Below are 24,507 nucleotides of genomic sequence, written 5' to 3' on the forward strand. Positions count from 1 at the left end.
CCTACTGTTATATTTGCATAAAGAGTATCACTATCGGTTGCTATTTTTCCCACCCTGCAAAGCATTTATGCAATGAGGGAAAATTGATGGCAGAAATTATTTCAAAGATCAATATGTTTCGAAATTTCACGTCTTGTATACTTATTTACATAATTTATGCATAAAATGCATAAGTTAATTAAATAATATGGAAACGATTTAAGCAACTGAAAAGTGTTGTTGTGAGAATATTGTCTTATTCTATTAGCTTTTTGGCTATTAAGTTCAAAGCGATTTAAGACATTGTCACATAATGTTTTTTTTTGTTTGTTCTGATTATCTATGTGTAGGTATTGATATGCATATTATGCAAATAACAGGTTGTTTGCATAGAGACAGTTTGTCTCTTTAGATGAATCATTTGCTTTTGACCCAAGGAACATCCATGCCAGGTTCAAACTTTGTACTACAAGATCCAGTGCTTAATAGATTAGAAATTGTTTTAAAAATGCAGATTTTTGCACAATAACGTAACTAAATAAAATAATAACGTAATTATGCAAATTTTATGTTTATCTACATAGGTATGCAATCAATTTTTGCAGGAATTGTTTCCACTTACTCTATAGAATACTTCTCCCAAATTAGGTATTTCTGCTGGATGCACATATATTTTCTTATAATTTTTATATGTATTTCTGCATAAATTATGCAAATTAAGGCTTATTTGCATAGATACAAAGTGTCAAATTTTTCATTTGCCCTAGGGAACAGCTGTGCCAAGTAGAACATTTGCACTAAAAAATGCAGCGTTTACCCCCTTAGCAGGTCTACTATAAGCAGTGTTGGGAATCAGCCAGTAATACGAGTGTGTGCGTCTGTGTATGCATTTATAAGTGTCATTTCATAGCTCTTCTGCTATGTCAGGAAATGTTTCCGCATGCCACACACATGCCCTTTCAAATGCATGCTGCCACACTCGCCTTTGTCTTTGTGTTCGCACAGGCGTGACGTCCCTTTTGTTGAAAAAGCAAGCAATTGCTTGTGTGGGACAAGCAAATGTATAAGCACAATCAAAATGTTATGCATATGGATTTAAGCAATTGCTTGAGCTAGACCTTTTGCTAGACGTGCTTGTGCTTTTCCTTGAAGCAATTGCTTACAAGCAATTGCTTGTTTCATGTATTCGGCCCAATGATATTCACATTTCCCGGCAAACTTAAACGTTTGCACATTTCCGGCCGGCGTTTGCACATTTCCCGGTTCCACAGACCTCCGCCAAGCAGCTCATTACAACCATTAATCTTGTTCATCCATAAAGATCACATCCACCCATACGTAATGCATGTTGAAAATCGCCCGTTTTTTCCCTGTATAGAAGTCTTTTGTTACATCATTTCATTAACTTCCAGCTTGAAAGTTTGAAACATTGAAAGTTTGTTGACTTAATCACTCCATTTGGGGTATGCAAGTTCAAAAGCAACATTATATACAAAGTATGATAACACACCCAGACGTAATATGTACAGAAATGTATGGACACAAGACACAAGACGGCAGAATCAAGATCAAAACCACACACAACCTCTACACTATAGCGACACAAAATGACCGGACGGAACACTGCAAACGAACTCGAGAACGATGAGTTGCCAGGGACGCTCACCAGCCCTCATGATGTAAACAAACATGGCCCGTATGTATGTTATTCGAACTTGTGAACTTTTGAACCCGTCTTTCCTCTGCTTTGTACTCTGCTCGATTGTATTACTATTCCTTGCCGTCATTTCTGGTGTTACGTAATGTGTGTGCATGTGTATGTGTGTAATGTAGTTTATCATGAAGTGTTAAATCTGTCTCAACTCTGTGAGAGCCTTTCAAAAGAAGCGTACCTGTGTATAATGTAGATCGCCTTGTCATGAAACTTGCTGTACATCTAGGATGCATTTGCCCTTACCTTGTAATTCCTGGATTTGTTTCCAATGCACTGCAAACGAGCTACCTTTCAATCAAATCCTCGATGATGATGAGTTTCAAATAACAATTTACACCTTTTTCAATTTCTCGAGTCATTTTTGCCCTTCACGTCTTGATTCTTTTGCTTTTGATGTATTTGGCATGAATGAAGAGGAAGGTTGGTCAGCCGGTAACTTAGAAAATCCCTGTAATTATTATTTCAATGATACTTTTGATAGAAAGTTTAATAAATGCAGAGACTCCAACTCTCCCGTTCTCGACGGGAGATCTCCCGCCGAAAGCCCATTTTTGCACAATCTTCCGTTCTCCAGCTTGAGATTTGATTTCTCCCGCCCTGGCTCTGTGTCTTCCGGTGGAAAGGATTTCTTACTTATTGCTGTCGTATGTTGAAGAAATAAGCCTTAGATAGCACCAGAGAACATCTAGAACCCAAGGAACTTCGCGCTTCGCACACATCAACTTGGAGTCTCCCGTTTGCTTGGGGTTTCGGGCGGGAGAATCTCCAGATCAGAATTAAGGTGCTTGGGGTTGGAGTCTCTGTCAATGTGGAGATAAACAGGCATTTTCTGTCTTTCATCTTAATTCGCAGAGTTTGTGTGCTAAATTTCACTCCATTTCCGACTTTATTGACAGCTTATGTCACAAATTTACAGTTTATGCCTTTTCTGAAACATGGTTTAATTCCAATGTACCGTCTATGTATGATATGAAGGGCTACTCCTTTGTACAAAAACCACGTGAACATCGGAGAGGTGGCGGAGTCTGTTTATACGTTGATGAGAGATTCACTTTACAAGTGAGAGATGACGTCGTTTTCAAACGAATCTGTAGATACAATGTTCGGTGAGATCGAAATGGAAAACAAGAACATCATAGTACGTGTGGTTTACAAGGCGCCCAACTCGGATGCACAAGCTTTCAATGGAATGCTGGAGAATTCTGTAGCAAGTATTGCCAGAGTGAACAAGTTGTGTTACATTGCAGGTGATTTTAACTTTGATATTCTGAAGCACTCCATTAATTCATGTACTAATAATTTTCTTAGCATTATGTATACACATGGCTTGTTCCCCTTAATAACAAAGCCTACCCGAGTGACATCCTCATCATTTACATGTATTGATAACATATTTACAAATGTCTTGGACAAGTCCATTACTCCTGGTATCATATTTTCAGATATATATGATCACCTATACCTATTTTTCAAGTCACAACTTTTGATTCGACTGATATAAAACTGGGCAAGAGCCGTCAATACTTTAAATGCCAAAGCTTTGCAAATAATCTGAATTACTCAGATCTTATGCAAGACCTTTGTTCTGTTAGTTGGTCCTGTGTTGAATCTTGTAACGATGTAAATATGTCATTTAATGTTTTTCTTGAAACTTTAAGCCAAATTTGTAACAAACATGTGTTGAAATCAGCCCCAAAAGTTAAATGTAAGAAAACAATTGCAAGAAAACCTTTGGTAACGAAAGGCATTCTGAAATCCATAAACATTAAACAGAGATTATTACGTGCATATATTAGCACGTCTTCTAATAAAAATAAGCTGGTATATCAGCGGTATAGAAATAAGTTAAATAGTATAATACGTGCTTCAAAGCGAACATACTTCACAAACTTAGTCATGAGAAATAAAACCAACTTTTGTAAAACTTGGAAGATTGTTAATGAAATTTTGGGGAGATGTAATACATCCAAGTTCCCAAATTCCGTTGAAGTGCTCGGAAAAAAGATTGAAGATGACAAAGAAAATGCTAATGAGTTCAATAAGTATTTCTCTGATATTGGTGTTTCTGTTGGTAACAAGGTTGACACTGGTAAAAAATGTTTCACAGGTTTTTTGAACTCTAAAATTTCTGAATCAGCTTTTTTCATGCCTATGACGAGTCAGAAATAATTGAGATCACAAAAAGTCTGAAAAGTTCAGCTTTCTGTGGACATGATGGATTAAGTTCTGCATTTATAAAGAGAATTATTCACTCCATTGCTCAGCCATTGTGCCATGTTTTCAACCTTTCACTCAGGCATAGTTCCAGACTCCCTTTAAGCTAGCCAAAGTTATCCCGGTTTTTAAAAAGAACGAAAAACATCTCACAGAAAATTACAGACCATCTCACTCCTCCCTACTCTCTCTAAAATCCTCGAGCGTATTATGCACAAAAGATTGTACAAGTACCTGTCAGAAAAGAACGTATTGATTAAAGAACAGTTTGGATTCCGACCATCTTGCTCTACTGAAACAGCTCTTTTACATGTCGTGGAGCAGATTAGAGCTGCTTTAAAGAGAAAAGAAATTCCTTTGGCCATTTACGTCGACTTGTCCAAAGCTTTCGATTCATTAGACCATGGTATTCTGCTACACAAATTAGAACACTACGGCATTGGAGGTGTACTCCTTCGCTGGTTCGAAAGCTCTCTCAGTGGTCGAAGTCAATATACTAGTTTTAAGGGCACCAACTCAGACATTCTACCCATAACGTGTGGGGTACCATAAGGGACCATTTTGGGACCACTTTTGTTTTTGGTACACGTGAATGACATCATCAATGCGTCCAATCTACTTCGTTTTGTACTGTATGTGGACGACGTAAACATTTTGGCTTCTCATTCTGGCAAAACAATATTGAACAAAATGACGAACGATGAATTGCAAATAGTCTGTGACTGGCTTAAAGCTAACAGATTACAAATGAATGCAAGTAAAACAAAATATATGATATTTCAGTCCTCCAGAATGAAGCTGTCACATGATGATAAGATGATATACGCAGATGGTAATGCTATTATCAGAGTTGATTCAATTAATTTTCTTGGGGTTATTATAAATGAGAGATTATCCTGGAAAAATCACATCAATCACATTCATGGCAAGATCAGCGTATCCATTCGGATGATTTATAAGCTTCGCGTGATATTACCGAGGAAAACCCTATTAATGTTACACAACGCCCTTGTCTTGCCTTACGTATATTACTGTAACTTGGTTTGGTCTGGAGCCACTGAGCGTGACTTAAATCGTCTCACTGTTCTTGAGAAAAAGCTATTCGATTGTGTACAAACTCTATCTTGCTCATACTCCTCCCCTTTTCAAAGACGTAGGCTGTTTATCCCTCAAAGATAGGATTTCTTATAGAACGAGTATTTTTATGTTCAAATATGTACATTCGATATTGCCGTCTATTTTTGATGATTATTTTAAAACGCATTCTATGAGTAATAATTTTAATACACGTTATAAACAAAACTTTGTCTTGCCATTATGTCGATCTAAGATGAAATATAGGAACTCATTGCAATATAAAGGTGCAAAAATATGGAATTTTTTGGAATATAATCTTAAGTGCATTATGAGTTTAAATCATTTTAAGTTGAAATTGAAATATCTCTTTGAATCTTATGATTAATTACGTTTCATCAAGGTATTGGAACATTATGCATTCATGACGTTTTGTTTTGTGTTGTATGTATGTATGTTCTGTTTTTTTTATGTGTACTTTTGTCTGTTATTGAGTATCTAGTATTATTACGTAACATTTTGTATTTTGTATTTTCATGCCAATCTGTTTTTAATGTACTTCTGTATAGGGAATCAAAATCTTCAAGCCACTGGCTTTTTCGTGGTTTTCCTTGACATTTGTTTATTGTACAAATATTGGCTGTATTGCTTTTATGAAATCAATAAATTGAATTGAATTGAATTGAAAACGTTGCAGGCACCGCCCGCGAGAACTAAAACACGAACTCAGCTCTATCACTTCTGGTTCTAATAAGAAGATATTTAAAGATTCCTTTTTGGGGGGTGGGTGGGCATGGTGCAAATTCTAACAAATAGAGATCATATCCCCCTAGGGATGCTAGCTGCCAAGTTTGGTGAAAATCCATCATGAGGTTTTCATGAAGATGAAAATGAAGAATTTAGGCCCCCATTTGGACCTCCCCATCCCCCCCCCCCCTCCAGCCGCAAGGGGGACACCCCTGATAGATCCGCCATGGACAAACTTGGTCTACAGTTATTAATGTACTATTAACTCATAGTATTAACTTAGCTCTACCACTTCTGGTTCCAGAAAAGATTTTTAAAGATTCCTTAATTTGGGGGGATTTGGGATCCCAAGGAGCCCCCTGGGTGGGGCATGGTGCCCATTTTAAGAAATTTAGATCCTGAGACCCGAGGGATGCTACCTGCCAAGTTTGGTGAAAATCGTTCTTGGGGTTTCCAAGAAGAAGATGAAAATGTAAAAAGTTTACGCACGACGCACGACGGACGAGCGGACGCACCATGCACGACGGACGACGTGCAACGGACGACGGACGAAGAACGATCGCAATAACTCATTTGAGCCTTCGGCTCAGGTGAGCTAAAAGGGGGAGTTTCCGTTCATTCTATCGCGCTATTCAAAAATAATAATTCTGGAGCATATATTTTGCACTGTATAATGTTGCCATTGACGCACGCGCGAAATTTCAACTTGGACGGGCCTGTATGACGTCATATTAATTCGGAGTAACCTGAAATTTGGGAAATATATTTTCGATTATATTGTGGTAAAATGAGGGACATATCGAGGAGATGAGCTTTCGAGATTTTTTGTCCTTCGCTCAGCACAGCGCTTTAACCCGTTGAGGACGAGTCCCGAGTATACTCGGGCAAGTGTCTGCGTGTTGTAGCAAAATCAGCCCGTCCTTTAATAACCGTTACGAATTCAAAACCTTACGCCCCTTTTCGTATCGCCGGGCCTGAAAATGTAAGTTTTCTACTCCGAGAGAAATTCTCTACCTATTCCACTTACCTATCAGTGTCGCAGCACCCCCCCCCCCCGCCCAAAAAATAAAAAAAACAAAAACAAAAACAAAAACAAAAACCAACAACAACAAACAAAACAAACAATAACCAACACGTGTCACTGAATTAAACCATTAGATGACTATTTCATTGCAATGAAATGTGCACGTGGCATGAAAACAGCGACTGGGCTGTGTACTAAGAGTCAGTGGCGTACCGTGGGTCAAGACATTGGGGGGCACCTCGTGGGAAAGTAATTTTGAGGGTGTGTATGCTTGTGCGTGCGTAATAATGATGAAAACATTTATGATAGAAATTGTGTATTTTTTATGATATTCCGAAATTAAGTGACGAGAGTAGAGAAAGTTGTGAAGGGAAAGTTAATATAAATGAATGTTTTATGGTTTTAAAAGAAAGGTAATAAAGCTCCTGGAAATGATGGTTTTACAGTGGAGTTTTATCTCATTTTCTGGCCGGTTTTGGGGCAAATGGTTGTAGATGCTCTGAATGAGGCATATGATGAAGGGGATTTATCAATATCAGAAAAACAAGGTGTTATTACTTTATTAGAAAAAGAAAATAGGGATGTATTATACATCAAAAATTATAGACCAATTACACTTTTAAATGTAGATTATAAGATATTATCTAAGGTGTTATCAAATTAGTTGGGTACCTAAGGGGGGGGGGGGGGGGGTCACCGTGCACCCCCCCCCCCCAGGACTCCTCGAAACTTACATTTTCAGGATCCTCATGACATACCAAAACATAATCAAGATGTTAACAGGAACGAAAAGTGGCTGTTCTAGGTGAAATTTAATGTATTCTATTGTTTTTCATAATTTCTTATGTATTTCTCTGTTTTCCAGCTTTTTCAACATTTGTTTTTTCTTTGTTTTTCTATTGGAAATTGTCACTGACAACTTTTCTACCACAATTAGCACAAAACTAATCAATGAAAGTGATTAATTGTAAAAATAATCAGGTTTTCATGACTGTCATGACAGAGCACCTGTTTTCCATAGGAAATGTACACAAAAGCACAAAATTGTGGCCGTTTTGGGACAACATTCCGTTACGAAAATGGGCGTGACTTCGCACAAGTATGCGGGGAAGTTGCAATTTTGGTCTCGAAAGTTGCGTGAGACTTGAACAAAGCAAAGTCAAGTAAGTTTCGAGGAGTGGGGGGGGGGGGGTTCACGGTGACCCCCCCCCCCCTTAGGTACCCTACTATGTAGGCCCTACATGTAAGCACATATATATTACATACAGCACACCCTGTTGTGGAAACAGAAGAAATACATTAATATGTCGAACGCACCCACGAAGTTAAGTGACTTTCGGTTTATGAAAAAGAAAGATATGGATAAATACTTAGTAAAGCATACCACCTCCTTAAAAATGAGATTATGTGAAAATTGATTTTTTTTTCATGCAACATTAACCCTTTAAGGACGGGAGGGGGGGGGGATCCGCCCCCCCCCCCCCTCGAAGTTTCGCGCTATACATCTGTCGCGAGGCTTCTTGATTTTGTTTGTTCAAATCTCGCACAACTTTTGAGACCAAATTTGCAACATCCTCGTATACTTTTGCGAAGTCACGCCTATCATTGTAACGGAATGTCCCCCCTAAACGGGCACCATTTTGTGATTTTGTGTACATTTCCTATGGAAAACAGGTGCTCTGTCATGAAGGTCATGAAAACCTGATTATTTTTACAATTAATCACTTTCATTGATTAGTTTTGTGCTAATTATGGTAGAAAAGTGGTCAGTAACAATTTCCAATAGAAAAACAAAGAAAAAACAAATGTTGAAAAAGTTGAAAAACAAAGAAATGCATAAGAAATTATGAAAAACAATAGAATACATTAAATTTCACCTAGAACAGCCACTTTTCGTTCCTGTTAACATCTTGATTATGTTTTGGTATGTCATGAGGATCCTGAAAATGTAAGTTTCGAGGAGTCCTGGGGGGTGCACGGTGACCCCCCCCCCCCCTTAGGTACCCAACTAAATTATAGAATTAAAGAAGTTTTGGGAGAGATTATTCATTTTGATCAAGTTGGGTACACTAAGAATAGGAATATAGGAGAAGCGGTAAGATTAGTAGATGATATATAATTTCATTCTTTGCACTACACAAGTGGGTTTTTGGTCACAGTGGATTTCGAAAAAGCGTTTGATTCAGTTGCACATGAATTTTTATTTCGGGTCTTACATAGGTTTGGTTTCGGCGATTCGTTTTGTTCCTGGGTTAAGGTGCTTTATAAGGATATTAGCAGTTGTGTTATGAATGGAGGGCACTCTACTGGTTATTTCAAAATCAAGAGAGGGGTTAGGCAAGGTGATCCCCTATCTCCGTATTTGTTTTTATTAGTAATTGAAACACTGGCACAAGTAGTAAGGAAAGATAACACTGTAAAAGGAATATGTGTGGGGGGAAATGAAATAAAGCAAATTTTATATGCGGATATATATTATATATATTCATATTTCGTTGTTTATAAAGGACATAAAATCTTTGAATAGATTACAGTATATTTTTGATGAATTCGGGAAAATAAGCAGTTTAATTGTAAATAAAGAAAAATTCAATTTTTTTTTTTTTGTGGATGGGTAAGGATACAGAGAAACCTGTATTATCTGTATCTGGAAAATATGTTCATGCCGTCAAACCCCCGTTTGAGACGAGACCCCACTGGCAAACGAAGCTGATGGGGTGCTATACTCCCCTAACGAGTCCTCGTTTGAGAGGTGGGAGGATATGTATTTGCCCATTGCAAAATAACTTTCTACTCAGGCGTGGCAAACCTGGAGGCCAAGCCAGGGTTTAATGACTGCAACAGCTGTCATATTACGTAAGAGCATGATAAGGATATCTGCCTGTGGCAGACCATTCAAAGTGAACTCAATTTTCTCTATTCTTTCTAAAGTTTAAAATTTTATATTCTATTGAGAAATTCTATAGTCATTCGTTTTGAATTTCGGACGAAAAAATTTGACCCATAAATAACGAAAATACAGTGATGCAGTTAAAATTTTGGGGGTTAATTTTGCAAGAGATGTGAGGGGGAAGAATGAGATCAATTTTAAAGAAATATTAAGTAGAATAAAAAAGTTATTAGAATGGTGGAAACAGCGTGATTTAACACTCATGGGTAAAATTCATTTATTGAACACTTATGCATTATCAAGGTTAAATTATGTTTCATCACTCATAGTTGTCCCTCCATGGATATTTTCTGAATTGGATAAGATGATTTTGGAATTTTTGTGGAATGGTAAAGACCGGGTAAAAAGGAATATTATGTATCAAGATTATGTTAATGGGGGACTGCGAATGATAAATTTCAAGCTGTTTGTCAAAACGCAACGTATTATGTGGTTGAAACGTTTATTGTATGGTGAGAAGAAATCTGGGTGGATTGTATTTTGATTTTAGTTTTCGATCAGTAGGAGGAAGGTTTTATTTTTATGTGATTATGAATGGTCTAGATTGACATTGACAAATCCAGTTCCACCTTTTTATATAGAAATGGTTAAGGTATGGCAGGAAATGGATAAATGTACGAATTTTGAAGATGAAGTGATGAATCCAGTTGTATTTAATAATAGAAAAATATGTATAAAATGGAAGAGTATTTTTATTTGATTTGATTTGATTTGATTTGATTTGATTTATTCATTCTCCGTATGGCAACATGTACATTTTTTTCAACATAATGAAACATAATGATATACAAATATGAAACTCATTATAGCTAGTTTCAACAATTTCAACAATTTTGATTACAAATACATTTAAGACAAAATTACAATACATGTGTTATGAATTACCATACAGAACGGTCGCCAATAATAAGCTATAAGCTTGACCCTTTGGCAACCGATAATACAATACGTTCATGCAATAAAAGAAGGGGGTCCAACATGATGCTCGTGGGTTAGGGGGATAATAGGAGAGACAGAAAGAGCAGGAAAAAAAAGGGTGATAGAAACCTTCCGATACCAGGCTTGCCAGATCAAACTCACAGTAAATACATACAGGTGTACATATGATTATAGATTACAGTGATGTATTCACATTTCACGCACACATAGACATGATACAGTGTTGCTGTTGTCAAATAAAAGTTACATTGAATTACGAATAGAAGAGCAGTAAAAACAACTACGAAGTATACACAGTTCAGCGCCCTACCAGGGCTTATAGAAGAGGATAACTTGCCTGACATAACAAGAATAATAGATATCGGAGACAAAGACGTATATGATATGGGAGGAGTGCGGAATGGGCACAGGCAAGTGCGTCCCGTATGTGCAGAGTCTCAAGAACAAACATGTATAAAAGCTAGGGGTAAAGAATGAATAGGGTAGGGTTTCGGCAAAGAACATCACTGATCGTGCTGGTACTGTGTGATCAACATGTTCTTAACTGCTCTTTTGAATGAATATATGGACTTGATGTTACGTAATTCAGTTGGTAATTTATTTATTTGATTGCGATTTATACGAAAAGGGTGTTTATAATGTAAATCATATTTTACAAGGAGGTTTTATTAAACCCGTTGGGTATTTTCGAAATTTAGGTATCATGGGAAATGGTATATTTTTAATGGTAGTGCTCGCCTATGTGGCTGACACACTTTTGGAGCGCTGCTTTTAGAGTCGTATTTCGCTGCACTAAGTTGATATCCAGTTGCAGTTTTATCACCTTCCTTCAGAGGAAATTGCCTGGACTTTGCTGGAGTAAGTTTGAAATCGTGAATTGTAGCAGTGTTGTGGTAGTGAGCGAGAAAACTTTCTGAATTTTGCATGTGCAAGCTTTGGCAGACATCTTATGAGCCAGGCAGGTTCACTCAAGCAGGAACCCTTCAACTGAGCAGGCACAATGGACTTGGGAGCCCGAACACCACCCCTATTCAATCCAGCTTGCGCCCCTCTATTGTGATCTCAATTGTGCACTGTGCTAATCTGCAAGAAACTTGAATGAGAACATCAGCAACAATGAAGAAAGCTCTCCCCTTCTTACTGCCCTTCTTTTGTTTGGAATTCATGTGAATCATCCACTTCAGAGCCCTGTGAGTATTACTCTGCATATGACTGCCTGTATCCTTGTCCCTTAGAAATTTGCTGGCAAGCGTATCACATACACTGCTCAATCGACTGCCACGTTTCGTGCACTCCTCCTGAAATGTGGTGACATTAATCCGAACCCAGGCCCATTGCAGAACCATGATGAATACAGGTATTCTTGCGAGTTTCTGCACAAAGTAGGGGAACAAAGTACTGATCTTAAACTTTCCCCTGTGACCTGGAATGTTATAAAAGACCTTGGTATAAACTCCAAACCTACAGAATGCTGAAAAACTTAAATCAACGAAAGTCAAGCATCACCGGAGACTTACCCGTTCGAATCTTGCGGGAGTTTGCTTGCGAACTGGCCTCACCTCTTGCCAATGTGTTGAACGCATCTTTCCAGCAAGGTGTGGTACCCCACATATGGAAGTGCGCTGAGATTGTCCCCATCCCAAAGTGTCAACCACCAACTCTTCAGAATCTCCGCCCGATTGCTCTTACAAGCTACTTCGCTAAGATCGCTGAATCTTTCATGGCTAAATGATTACTAGAAGATATCTCCAAGCACATAGATAGTAAGCAATACGGAAACAGGAAGGGCTTGTCCACCAACCATTATCTTATACAATTACTTCACCAAATCCTAGAAAATGCGGAACTTCCCAAGACCATTTCAACACTTGTATTCAGTGATTTTTCGAAAGCATTCGACAAAATTGACCATAATGTCCTTGTCAACAAGTTGCTCAGCATGGGTGTTAGACCGTGCCTTGTCTCATGGATAATAAGTTTCCTTGAACATCGTCCACAGTGCGTAAAGTACAGCGGAAGCATGTCCAGCTGGAACACCATCAATGCAGGTGTGCCCCAGGGCACTAAGCTTGGACCTATACTTTTCCTAATAATGATCAATGATGCATGTGAAACAGCGCCTGTCCAATACCTCAAATATGTGGATGATCTCACTTTGATCGAAAGCAGAAAGCTAACTCAACAACCCCTCATTCAAGATGCACTCAATGACTTAAGTAGTTGGACTGGTAACAATAACATGAAACTGAATCCTACAAAATGTTGTACAATGCAAGTAACATTTTGCAAACATCCTCCACTACCCGAACCTCTGTTCATAGACAATGTTGAGTTGAGTGTGGTAACTGAAGCTAAGATATTAGGTGTTGTGGTACAGGCAAATCTCAAATGGGAGAGTCACATCTTGCAAGTAGTCAAAAAGTGCAATAGAAAACTGTATATGCTTCGTAGCCTCAAACGCTTTCATATCCCGTTGACTGATTTGATAACAGTATACTCCGGATATATCAGACCTGTCCTCGAGTATGGAACCCCTGTGTTTAATGGCGCACTCATAAGAAAGCAAGATAATCAGAAACAATTCAAAAAAGGGCATGCAAAATCATGCTAGGCACATCGTACTCCACTTACGGTGAGGCCCTGGAGTTGTGTAATCTCAGCACTTTGTCAGAAAGAAGAAAAACATTGTGTCTTGACTTTGACCACATTTTAGAAAAGAACCCCCTGGTTTGTAACTGGCTACCACAAAAAACGACCCATGACCATGCACTGCGCTCAAAGAAAAAGTATGAAATGTTCAAATGTAAAACGAAAAGGTTCCAGGATAGTTCCATACCTTACCTCATCAGACTCCTTAATTGTGAAACTTCTTAGCTGATTGAATGCAGTATTGTAGCTGCCCTTATGTAATTCAGTAATTAATAAGAAAATTAATATATCTTATTTGTTATCATTTTTTTTTGTGATAAATTCATCTTCGTAAGTTCATTTTGTCACAGTACTGAAACCTCAGTGGGTTCTGATGCCCCTTCTTCTTTTTTTCCCCCTATGTCACCGCTTATATAGCTATTACAGTAATTGTTAAGATATTTGAATGGTAAAAATATTATAATTTGTTATTTGTTTTTGTGGTGATAAATATCCTAATATGGAATTTATCTCTAAAGTGTTAGAACAGTCACTGCTGATACTTGTGTATTGTAACCATAAGTATTATTTTGGAAATCAGGAAAAAAAAAATAAACCCACAATCATTGTATATCTGGTCTGTATGTTTGATATACATATATATATTTTTTCTTAGTTGGAAAAATATGCGATATCATTATGTATGCCCCTCCTTTTTTTTTTTTGGTTTGTGCATCTCATTTATATACTCAGATATGCATAATGTGTCATTTGTAATTAGATGGTGAATAAGCAATACATTATAGCGTATTAATGGATTTGCAATTTATTTTGATACAATGCACAAGACTTAAAGATTGTGTACTTTATATATTTTAGGTGAGTATGACAATGTTTCCATTACTCTTTTTTTTTAATATAATTTACCATATAATTTTGATTCATTGATTGTGGGTATGCACACACGCACATCCACCCACCCCCACACACACGCACAAACACACACACGCACACATGCACACACACTCACACACACACACGCTCACACACTCACACACATACCCCCACACACACTCACACACACTTAGCCCCTTTCCATACACATGCGCGAACAAGCACACTCAAATACATAATTCAAGTTTCAATATTGATTTTGTTCCTAGTGCAATATATTATTTTTGTGATCAAACATAGAGTATATTATATGGATTATTCTTCTTATAAATATATCTTTTATAATTATATTTTTATGCTTTCGTTATTAATTCAGTTTACTTTTGATTGCTTTGAGCGTATTATAAACACTATTGTATTGTCTTTTTCAATAGTGATTACATTAATGTTTATTATAGAAATATGTGCAATTATGCCATCAGTTATGTGTCTTTTTAAGTTTTGAATGGTTGATCTAGGGAGCTAGTATATAGATAAAAATGTAATTAGTAATTTGTTATTTGATGATTAAATTATGTTCATATTTTTTTGTTTCTCATTAGTAGCGATAATTATTTTAGTAATAATTTTTAGTATATTTTAAGCTTTTCAATGTTTAATTTTAAGTTAATATTTTCAGTTTTAGTTAAGTGCATTTTGTAGGAGATTCAATTTTCTTGTTGTTTTATATGAATTAATAGTCATGATTGTATTTTTTATCTTTGTAAACATGTGCAATTCAGCCACTGGCTGCGATACATGACTGAATAAAACCTTTATTGAATTGAATTAAGATAAATGATATTTATAATGTTTTTTCCAGAAAAGTGGAAAGAGTCCACAGGGAGTGTAAGGTTTCAGCAAATTGATGTATTAAATTATGATATACAGGTGAAGATTTTTGCTAAAATATTAGAATTTCAAAATATTAAGTCAAGAATATTGTATGAGTATTTTGTTACAGCTTTACAAGAATTGTATACCCTGGAAATAAGATATGGTGAAGTGAAGTATGATTTCAGTTATAAGGAAATCAGAAATTTATTTATTAGACCTAGAAGTACGACTTTACTTAGTAAACCTAGGGAATTTCAGTTCAAGTTGTTACACGGGGTGATATATACAAGGGAACATTTGTTTAAGTTCGGTTTGGTGAATGATAATCTTTGTTCTTTTTGTCAATTTGAAAGGGAAACTTATTCACATATTTTTTTGATTGTGTGAAAGTAAAGCCGATATGGCAGTTTCTTATCAAGTATTATGATTTAGTTGAGTTAGAAGAATTAGAATGGAGAGATATCTTCTTGGGTTTACGAGGTAGTTCAAATCGAATGAAATGCGTGAATGCCTTGATAATTTTGATGAAAATTGTAATATTTCAGTCAAGAGAACAAAATAAGTTACCCAAGAGGGAAAAGATAAAGAAACTTGTTTTGGATTTCATAGAGGAGGAAAAGAACGTTGCGGTTAAAGCAGGTAAGCTTGGTTTTCATTTGCAAAAATGGGAGCAGTTGAAACTTTCACAGAGAGTGGTGTTGTTGTTGTTGTTGTGGTTTTTTTTGGCACATTGATAGTATGAATTATATATCTTTTTTTTTTTAATCTTTCTTCCCCCACGTCAGATGTATGGTCAGTTTAGGTTTTAGCCGTATTAATGTTTAGGAATCGGTATATGTATCAGCATTATGGTGGTCACTTTTTTTTTCTTTCCCATGTAAAACGTTTAGTTAGCTTCGGTTTTTAATGTGTGTCTAACTGTCAAAGAAACAGGTAACCAAGATACCACACCTATGTAGTGTGATTTGGCGTGCAAATGTTGGTGTTTGTGAGTGCGCACTTGTGGGTATGTCTGTTGTTGATGTTGTCTTTTTAATGTCTAGAGTATATGTGGGTGTGTGTGTTGAGGGAAGGCTACGGGGGGGGGGGGGGGGTATGTTAGTGGGGAAAAAGGTGGGGATGGTTAGGGCATGGAGCTACTAAGTAGCTCCATGGTTAGGGTTAGGTGGCTATGTAGTTAGGTAATAGTAGAGTAATGGTTATAGTGGGGAAATAGGTGGGGATGGTTAGGGTTAGGTAGATGTAGTTAGGTTTATAGTAGAGTAATGGTTAAGGGGCTAGGCAGGAATGTGGTTTGTTTTGACGATATACACATATTATCGTTATTTTGTTTTGTACGGGGAGGGAGGGGTAGGTTGATAGGTTAGATAAAAAAATGATGAGTTTTGTTCGGTTAATTTAAGAATGCTTTTTTTATGATACGTTTCAGGAAATGCTGTATTCTCAAGAGAGTGTAAGAGAATTTATGTAATGAAGTGGATATTGAGCATTCTGATCAAGTTGCTCAAGATCTTTTTTCCTTTTAAGAGTTATACTTTATCTGATATATTTGTGTATATAGCGTGTGCTCTGCCCAAAAAAAAAGAAAAGAAAAAGAAGGAAGTTACGTTAAAAAAGTGATTTAGTACATAGCACGAATTTCTTATTGGGTGTGTGAGTGATAAGGCACATTCGGATTGGCTTGATTAGGCTGATCAAAATAGCTTTTTCTGAGAATTATGCAGAATTTCATGTCATTTCTCTTATAAAAACAAGGGTATGATTTGGTAAAAAGACCCAAATATATCGTATTGTATGCTTGAAGAATGATTGAGCAGCACAAGAAAGAAGAATACAGCTGCTTTTTTGTTGTTGGTGGTAATATTGATTTTATTGTTAATATGGATTTGATATTTGAATGAAACTCAAATAAAGAATGTAAAACGAAAAAAAGTGTATGTGTGTGTGTGTGTGTGCTTGCGTTGTCAGTCTGCAAACTTTGTAGTCCGTTTGTAGCTATATTTTTTCGCTTTGGATATTAAGGGGGGGGGGGGCGCACCTGGCGCAACTGGTGGCAATTACTGGCAGCAACATAAAAAGAATGGCATAACGATTAAATGCGAGCGAGCGAAGCGAGCGAGCTTCAAAATTTTGACATTTAACAGTCCAAAAACTGCCGTTTGTAGCTGTATTTTTTCGCTTTGGAAATGAAGGGGGGCGCACCGGGCGCAACTGCTGGCAATTACTGGCAGCAACATCAGGACAATGGCATAAAGATTTTATGCGAGCGAGCGAAGGGAGTGAGATGAAAATTTTGACATTTTACAGTCCCAAACCTGCCGTTTGTAGCTACATTTTTTCGCTTTGGAAATTAAGGGGGGGGGGGTGGCGCACCGGGCACAACTGCTGGCAGTTACTGGCAGTAACATTAAGAGAATGGCATATAACGATTAAATGCGAGCGAGCTTGAAAATGTTGACATTTTACAGTCCCAAAACTGCCGTTTGTAGCTATATTTTTTCGCTTTGGAAATCGGGGGGGGGGGGGGGGCGCACCGGGCGCAACTGCTGGCAATTACTGGCAGCAACATCAGGAGAATGGCATAGCGATTGAATGCGAGCGAGCTTGAAAATTTTGACATTTCACAGTCAAAAAACTGCCGTTTGTATCTATATTTTTTCGCTTTGGAAATTAAAGGGGCGCCCGGTGCCCCCTCCCCCTGGTTCCGCCACTGCATGGTGGTCAAAGGTGTCGGTTTATGTTCATGATTGGGAGAGGTATGACCAGCGAGGGGGCGTCGAAGTGACCAAGCGGGGAAAACATGTCCAAAATCTACACTATGGAGCATCACCTATGTAATGTTTGTGTTTGTTTGTTGTGTGTGTGTGTGTGTGTGTGTGTGTGTGTGGTTTTTTATATACATGGAAAGGTTAGGAAAGAGCCCAGGTCAAGTCTTAATATTGGCAATGCAAGGCATTTTAGAATAGACTACTAGTAGTATGTAAATTAAAGCAACACTGCAAAATCAATAATTATAGCTTTGATATATGGGCCGGATGCATAAACGCTAGCAATTGCTTGTGCTAGCCTTTTACTAGAGTCCGTATGCATAAAAAACAAGCAATTGCTTGCGAGTAGAAGCATTTGCTAGCAAGCACAAGCAATTGCTCAGAAAACATACCTTTTGCTTCTTCTTCTTGCTAGCAATTGCTTACGATTTTCCAAGCTCTGTAAAATGAGCTTGAGCTTTCGCTTGACTGGACGTTCCCTTTTAAGTATCATTTTCATATTCATAAAAGAAAGGCCACACTTGTGCATGAGTGGTACAAATCTACAAGAAATACGTTTTCGTTTCAACAACGGAGTGTCCAGTGGTTAGCGCGCAAAATGTGATGAAAATCATGTAGGATGTCTGACTTCGTGGAGAGCAAGGAGACCTCTCTTCACTAGTCAAGGCGCAGGGACCCAGAAAAAATGACTTCGTTCAACCCACCCCGCAGAAAAGGTTTGACTGCGTGGGGTGGTCGGTTGGACCCTCTGGAACACCCCTAGGTAGTATGTGACTCCAAATTGTGGTATCAATAAAATTTTACAGGCCACTTAAGTTGCGACAAGACCTTATTCTTCGAGAAAGAGTCTGCGCACGCTAAGACTACTACACGTACCACTAGCTCTGCTACAGGCGCCAATGCCAGTGGTGCGTGTAGTAGTCTTAGTGCATACAGACTTTTTAGGTCACAAACGAGGGTTTTTGCCTGCAAACTAACATTTCACGCCAAGCTGGGGTCGGTGTAGTGTAGTTTCTAGACGTTTTTATTTCGTGTTTATTTCTCCGAGTTGAAGTAAGCAGAGTGAGAGCGCCAGTGGCGTATCTAGGGAAAACGGCGCCCGGGGCAAGCGCGAAAATTGCGCCCGTAATTTCAGAAAAAGACTATTGTTCAACCCCAACCCCATCCCGGTAGGGACTTTAAGCAAAGTCCACATGATATGCTTTTCAAGCCCTTAAAAGGGGTCTTTTGAGGGTGATTTAAATGTAATGAATTTTGATAAATTTTGGCGAGCGAGCGCAGCGAGCGAGCCGAAAATTTGTGTATTTCAGCTGACAAAACATGGAATTCTTGTCATTTTTTGTTACCAAATCTTACAATTCTAATCAAGATAGTGACGGCCTTATAGATAACGATTTATCTATACCAACAAACTGAGTACTTTAAAAAATATTCTAAATCAGAGGGGCATTTCATGAAGCATTTTGTCCGACAACTTGTCGGACAAAATTTGCTTTCAGCCAATCAGAAGCAAGGATTTCAGTAGCTTTTAACAGTTTGTCAGACGAAATATCTGACGAATTGCTTCATGAAATGCCCCCCCCCCATGTACGCGCGAGTGAGCCGAAATTTGTATATTTCTGCGTCATCATCACGTTTTGTTCTTATCTCCTTTTTAATTTTGATAAATTTTGGCGAGCGAGCGCAGCGAGCGAGCCGAAAATTTTTGTATTTCAGCTTACAAAACATGGAACTCTTGTCATTTTTTGCTTATCAAATCTTACAATTCTAATCAAGATACAATGTATAGTGACGGTCTTATAGATAACAATTTTTACCAACAAACTGAAGACTTGAAAAAATACTCTGAATTAGTACGAGCGAGTGAGCCGAAATTTGTATATTTCCACGTCATCATTACGTTTTGTTCTTATCTTGTTTGATTTTTTTGGCGCCCCCCCCCCCGTATGTTCGAAACCGTTGGCGCCTTCTTTTGATCCAATTGGCGATCGCTTCAGAACGAAAGAAATTGCAGCCGCTGCTCAGTGAAACATTTTGCCTGCTAAATATAAAATTACATGTGTGAACACAATAGAAATTGTCATTTTGTCCGCTTCATCATCACATTTTGTTCTTACCTTCTTCTTCTATATAAAATTTAGAGAGCGAGCGCAGCGAGCGAGCCGAAAATTGTATTTCAGCTTACATAACATGGAATTCTTGTGTGAACACAATAAACATTGTCATTTTGTCCGAGTCATCGTTATGTTTTGTTTTTATCTTTTTTTGATTTGGTTTTCTGCCCCCCCCCCCCCCCCTTTCCGGTGAGTTTCTTCTTCTTCTTCTTCTTTTCTTTTTTCTTTTTTTTTCTTTTTTTCTTCGTTTTTTTTTTCTTCTTCGTTTTTTTTCTTCTTCTTCTTTTTTTTTTTTTGCGCCCCCAAGGAGTGGCGCCCGGGGCACGTGCCCCCCTTGCCCCCCCCCCTAGATACGCCACTGGAGAGCGCATACCCAGTGATTGCGACGCCACAACCGTTTTTGTCGCAATCACTGGGTATGCACCCTCACTTGGCTTAGCGCAATACAGCGGGCTTCTGCACAATACACAAGCTGCAACTCAGAGAAATAAAGACGAAATAAAAGCGGCTAGAAATTAAGACTAGGGTCAGTAATGCTTGTCGCTATTGGGGCACTGAAAATGACAAACTTATCACAGTTCTTGCACTTATTTCATGAAAAATTCATCAAAACTGCATAAAACTATATATGTACACGTTGCTAGAGATGTCAGCAAAACAGTGGGATTCATTGTAAGTTATAATATTGTGCATGGTAACCATGGTAACGGGATGCCTACAGGTGATTGGTAACCCCCCCCCCCAAAAAAAAAAAAATATATATATGTATATACATTATATATATATATGGAATTTGATTTGTTTCTTTTGCCTTTCGTGCACATCACCCATTGTAGACCTACCTCAACACTTAAATTAGCCTGGATAAAAGGGAAAAGACGCCCAAGAGTTTTCCCTCATTGTCTCCTTAGCATTAATTCATTACTGCACGTTTTGATACAAATTTACATATCATGATTTTTTTTTCATTTTATTCTATATATATATATATATATTTACAAAAGCTAACGAACACAAAAGTACCTTTAATTCTTTGGTGGATAATCCAGCGCACGTGGGAGGTGTATTCCTTCTTTACAAAGAAATTTATCAGCATTCTTGAATAAACTTCCTTTACGAACATGAACAATCATTGCTTTCCTCTGCTCTCTTCCAGGATTGTTTTGCATAACCATCGCTTTGCTCTCTGTATTCACCTATACTTTTAAGGGAAATTTGTGTCCATACATTACTAAAAACTACATTTGCCTATGTACTTTGAAGTCAAATTTGTGTTGAAAGTACGACGGATGCAACTTTTTCATGCATTTTACTATTCGAAAATGATATCTTTCTTTCAATGGCCGTTTATTATGCCTTTGTTTACAAATATTGCAGTAACTTGAGAATGCTTCAGTATATTCTTCACATAAGTTGTACACAAAATATGCAAAAGGAAGGACATGCTCACTGAGCTTTTTGAAATTATGGGCTTTAGTTTTTGAGTTATTGACAGCTGAATCATGATTGGATAATACTAGTTGCCTTGGCAGCAGATCTTTTTTTTTTTACAATAGTCAATAAAAAGGTTTTTTTTTAATTGCATCTATAAAATCAAAAAAATCAAAGTTTGCAGCAGTAGGAGGCACTTTGGGGGTTACCAATCACCTGTAGGCATCCGGTTACCATGGTAACCATGTACAATATTATAACTTACATTGAATCCTACTGTATTGCCAACATCTCTAGCAACGTGTACATATAAAGTTTTAAGCAGGTTTGATGAATTCTTCATGAAATAAATGCAAAAACTGTGATAAGTTTGGTATTTTCAGTGCCCTAACAGCGACAAGCGTTACCGACCCTAGTCTTTATTTCTAGTCGTTTTTATTTCGTCTTTATTTCTCTGAGTTAATTGCAACTTGTGTATTGGGCAGAAGCCCGCTGTATTGCGCTAAGCCGGGTGAGGGCACAAGCCCGCTGTATTGCGCTAAGCCGGGTGAGGGCACATACCCAGTGATTGCGATTCGGAATGATGAAAAATGGCCAGTAAAATTCTACTGACACCACAATTTGGAACCACATACTACCTGGGGATGTTCATGGAGGTCCCATCTACCACCCTGTCTGGTCAAACCTTTTCTGCGGGGTGGGTTGAACGATCTCCTTAATTAAGCCTCCTACAGGAATTAGCGCCTTGACTACACGTGCGATCGGGCAGATCAAGCAGTGATGGGAATCAGCAGTACGTGTGTATTTGTGTGTGTATAGCTGTGTGTGTCTGTATGTGCATTTGTGAGTGCCATTTCGTACCTCCTCAGCTATGTCAGGAAATGTTTCACACACACATGCCCTTTCACATACACGCTGTCACACTCGCCTTTGTTCTTGTGTTCGCACAGGCGTGACGTCAATTTTGTTGAAAACGCAAGCAATGAGTATTGCTTGTGCGGGACAAGTAAAAGGTATAATCACAAGCAAAAGGTTATGCATATATGGATTTAAGCAATTGAGCTAGACCTTTTGCTAGACGAGCTTGTGCTTTTGCTGGAAGCAATGTATTGCTTGTTTTATGCATTCGGCCCGTTACGAAGCGTATTGAGGTACAAATGTGTACATTCTACATCACAATGCGCAACATTGCAGCAACTCTTTTTGCCGTTCGGATGTTCTTAGTACACTGCCCACATTCTGCAGACCCTGCTTATACATTCAGAACGCCCTCCAATAATCACGCTGAATCACAATCTTTTGTCGGCACCGGGCTTTTTGAACAATGTTTCACACTATATACCTCTCCAATTATGGTTAGAAGAAATCTCAGAAAATATCTTATTTCATGATCACCCTTTCATGTCGATTTCAAAAGCAGTTTACTAACCCTTGAATTACCACAGCGAGTACCACACGAGCCTGTGACACAGTACCATACAGTTCCTGTGGTAACATATATTTGTGTGGTACATTGTGTGATACCGACAAGTACCACGAGGAGTACCATATGAGCCTGTAATACAGTACCACACAGTTCCTGTGGTAACATTTGTGTGGTACATTGTGTGGTACCGACAAGTACTACAGGGAGTACCCTACAAGCCTGTGGTACAGTACCACACAGTTCCTGTGGTAATATTGCTTGCGTGTGGTACATTGTGTGGTACCGTCAAGTACCACAGGGAGTACCACAGGACTTTTTTGTTAGGGCAATTCGGTATTTTTTTTTCTTTACCAGCGGATGGGAAGGGGGGGGGGGGCACGTGCCCCCCGTGCCGCCGCCCCCCCCCCCCCCCCCCCCCTGCTAAGAGTACATACACGTGCACGTAGTTAGAACACTACATGAATCAATGCAATCAAAAGGGTGACAACTTCCACACTTTACCTATGTCAGGGTCGCGAGCCAGCTCTTCGTAGTTCCCATATGCCCTAGGAATATTGAACTCGGCTGCAAACTTTCGTGATCGTTCCATGGAGCGCGAAGCTACCGCACCGATAAGATGAGTGTCCTCGTGCCCTTGCAGGCTCGCTGCGAAGTCATGTGAAATTTCGCCCGCAGTACAAATTCCCCAGCGTAGGGGTTTTGTGGTCGCCATGTCGACGCTCGGGGAATGCAGTGATGGGAAGGAAAAGAGAAGCCGAGGTCGGTGACAAGCAGCGATCTACTACGGATCGCGGAATATGAATCACTTGGTGTGGATCAAAGAGTATACAGGCGCACGCAGGGCGAACTTCTACGCTCTTTGGTGTGGATTCCTCTCTATCACGCCGCGCCTCAACCTCGAGGCGACGCATGCACATCAAGTACGTGGCTACACAGAACACAGAAATGGTGTCTCCAGTCAATGTCTAGGGAGCTTTTGAAGAGAGAGCATGACTTGACAAAACAGTTGTGGGTTAATCTTTCATAATTTAAGAGATATGATTATCAAAGGTCAAACCTTCTTTATGATGACGACAAGCCCTGTCAATGAGTAGGCTTTGCAAACAAACTCGCAACGCAACGTGGTGCACTTTACAGTTCATAGTACACTATACCTCCTTGACTACGCAGGCCAGTGTCCTATGATATGCATAAGAACCAGGGCATAATGGACTGCTTGGAGGGGGAAAAAGAAGGAAAAAGGAAGGGGGAAAGAGGGGAAGAAGGGGGAAGGGAGGGGGGAGAAAAAAACCCACGGATTTCTACAAAATATACTGAAAAATACTTGGTTTTCTGTATATAATCATTCAATTTTGGGACCTTTGACCTTTATAATAGTCAGGTCAACTTGATACTTACAAATACTGACTAGACTTGCACCCTAGAGTGAGAAAAATGGCAACATATTTCAGGATCCTACTTCAAAGCTTTTAAATCTTAACCTTATTTTACTGCATCTTCCACGCAAAAAACAAGTTTTTGTAGATAACAGATGAACATCCACTCACACGTAACTCATGACAATTCAGACAAACACCAAGCCATGTATCGTCCTCGCCCACATAAATATTACACTCTGTCATTAAAATGTTTTTTAAGTGTATTAGTTCTAGAGTTTTACTTCTGACCTTTTACATTGTTCAATTTAACCAAGTACTTGACAGGCATATATCTTTAGCAGATGTACCCA

General features: G+C 38.4%; 1 protein-coding gene across 1 annotated transcript in view; it reads right to left on the reverse strand.

Moving 5' to 3' along the window:
- The window catches only part of LOC139731427 (trans-1,2-dihydrobenzene-1,2-diol dehydrogenase-like), a 138,627-nt gene extending 114,901 nt beyond the window's left edge, over nt 1-23,726 (reverse strand). The window contains exon 1 of the mRNA XM_071642310.1: nt 23,280-23,726. Within this exon, the coding sequence (XP_071498411.1) occupies nt 23,280-23,490 (211 nt within the window). The 5' untranslated portion in view covers nt 23,491-23,726. The remainder of the gene's footprint in view (nt 1-23,279) is intronic.
- Between the last annotated feature and the right edge of the window lie 781 nt (nt 23,727-24,507).

The sequence above is a fragment of the Diadema antillarum genome, unplaced genomic scaffold, assembly GCF_040938485.1.
Source record: "Diadema antillarum isolate AM-2024a unplaced genomic scaffold, OU_Dant_1.0 seq00000371_RagTag, whole genome shotgun sequence".
Lineage (NCBI taxonomy): Eukaryota > Metazoa > Echinodermata > Echinoidea > Diadematoida > Diadematidae > Diadema > Diadema antillarum.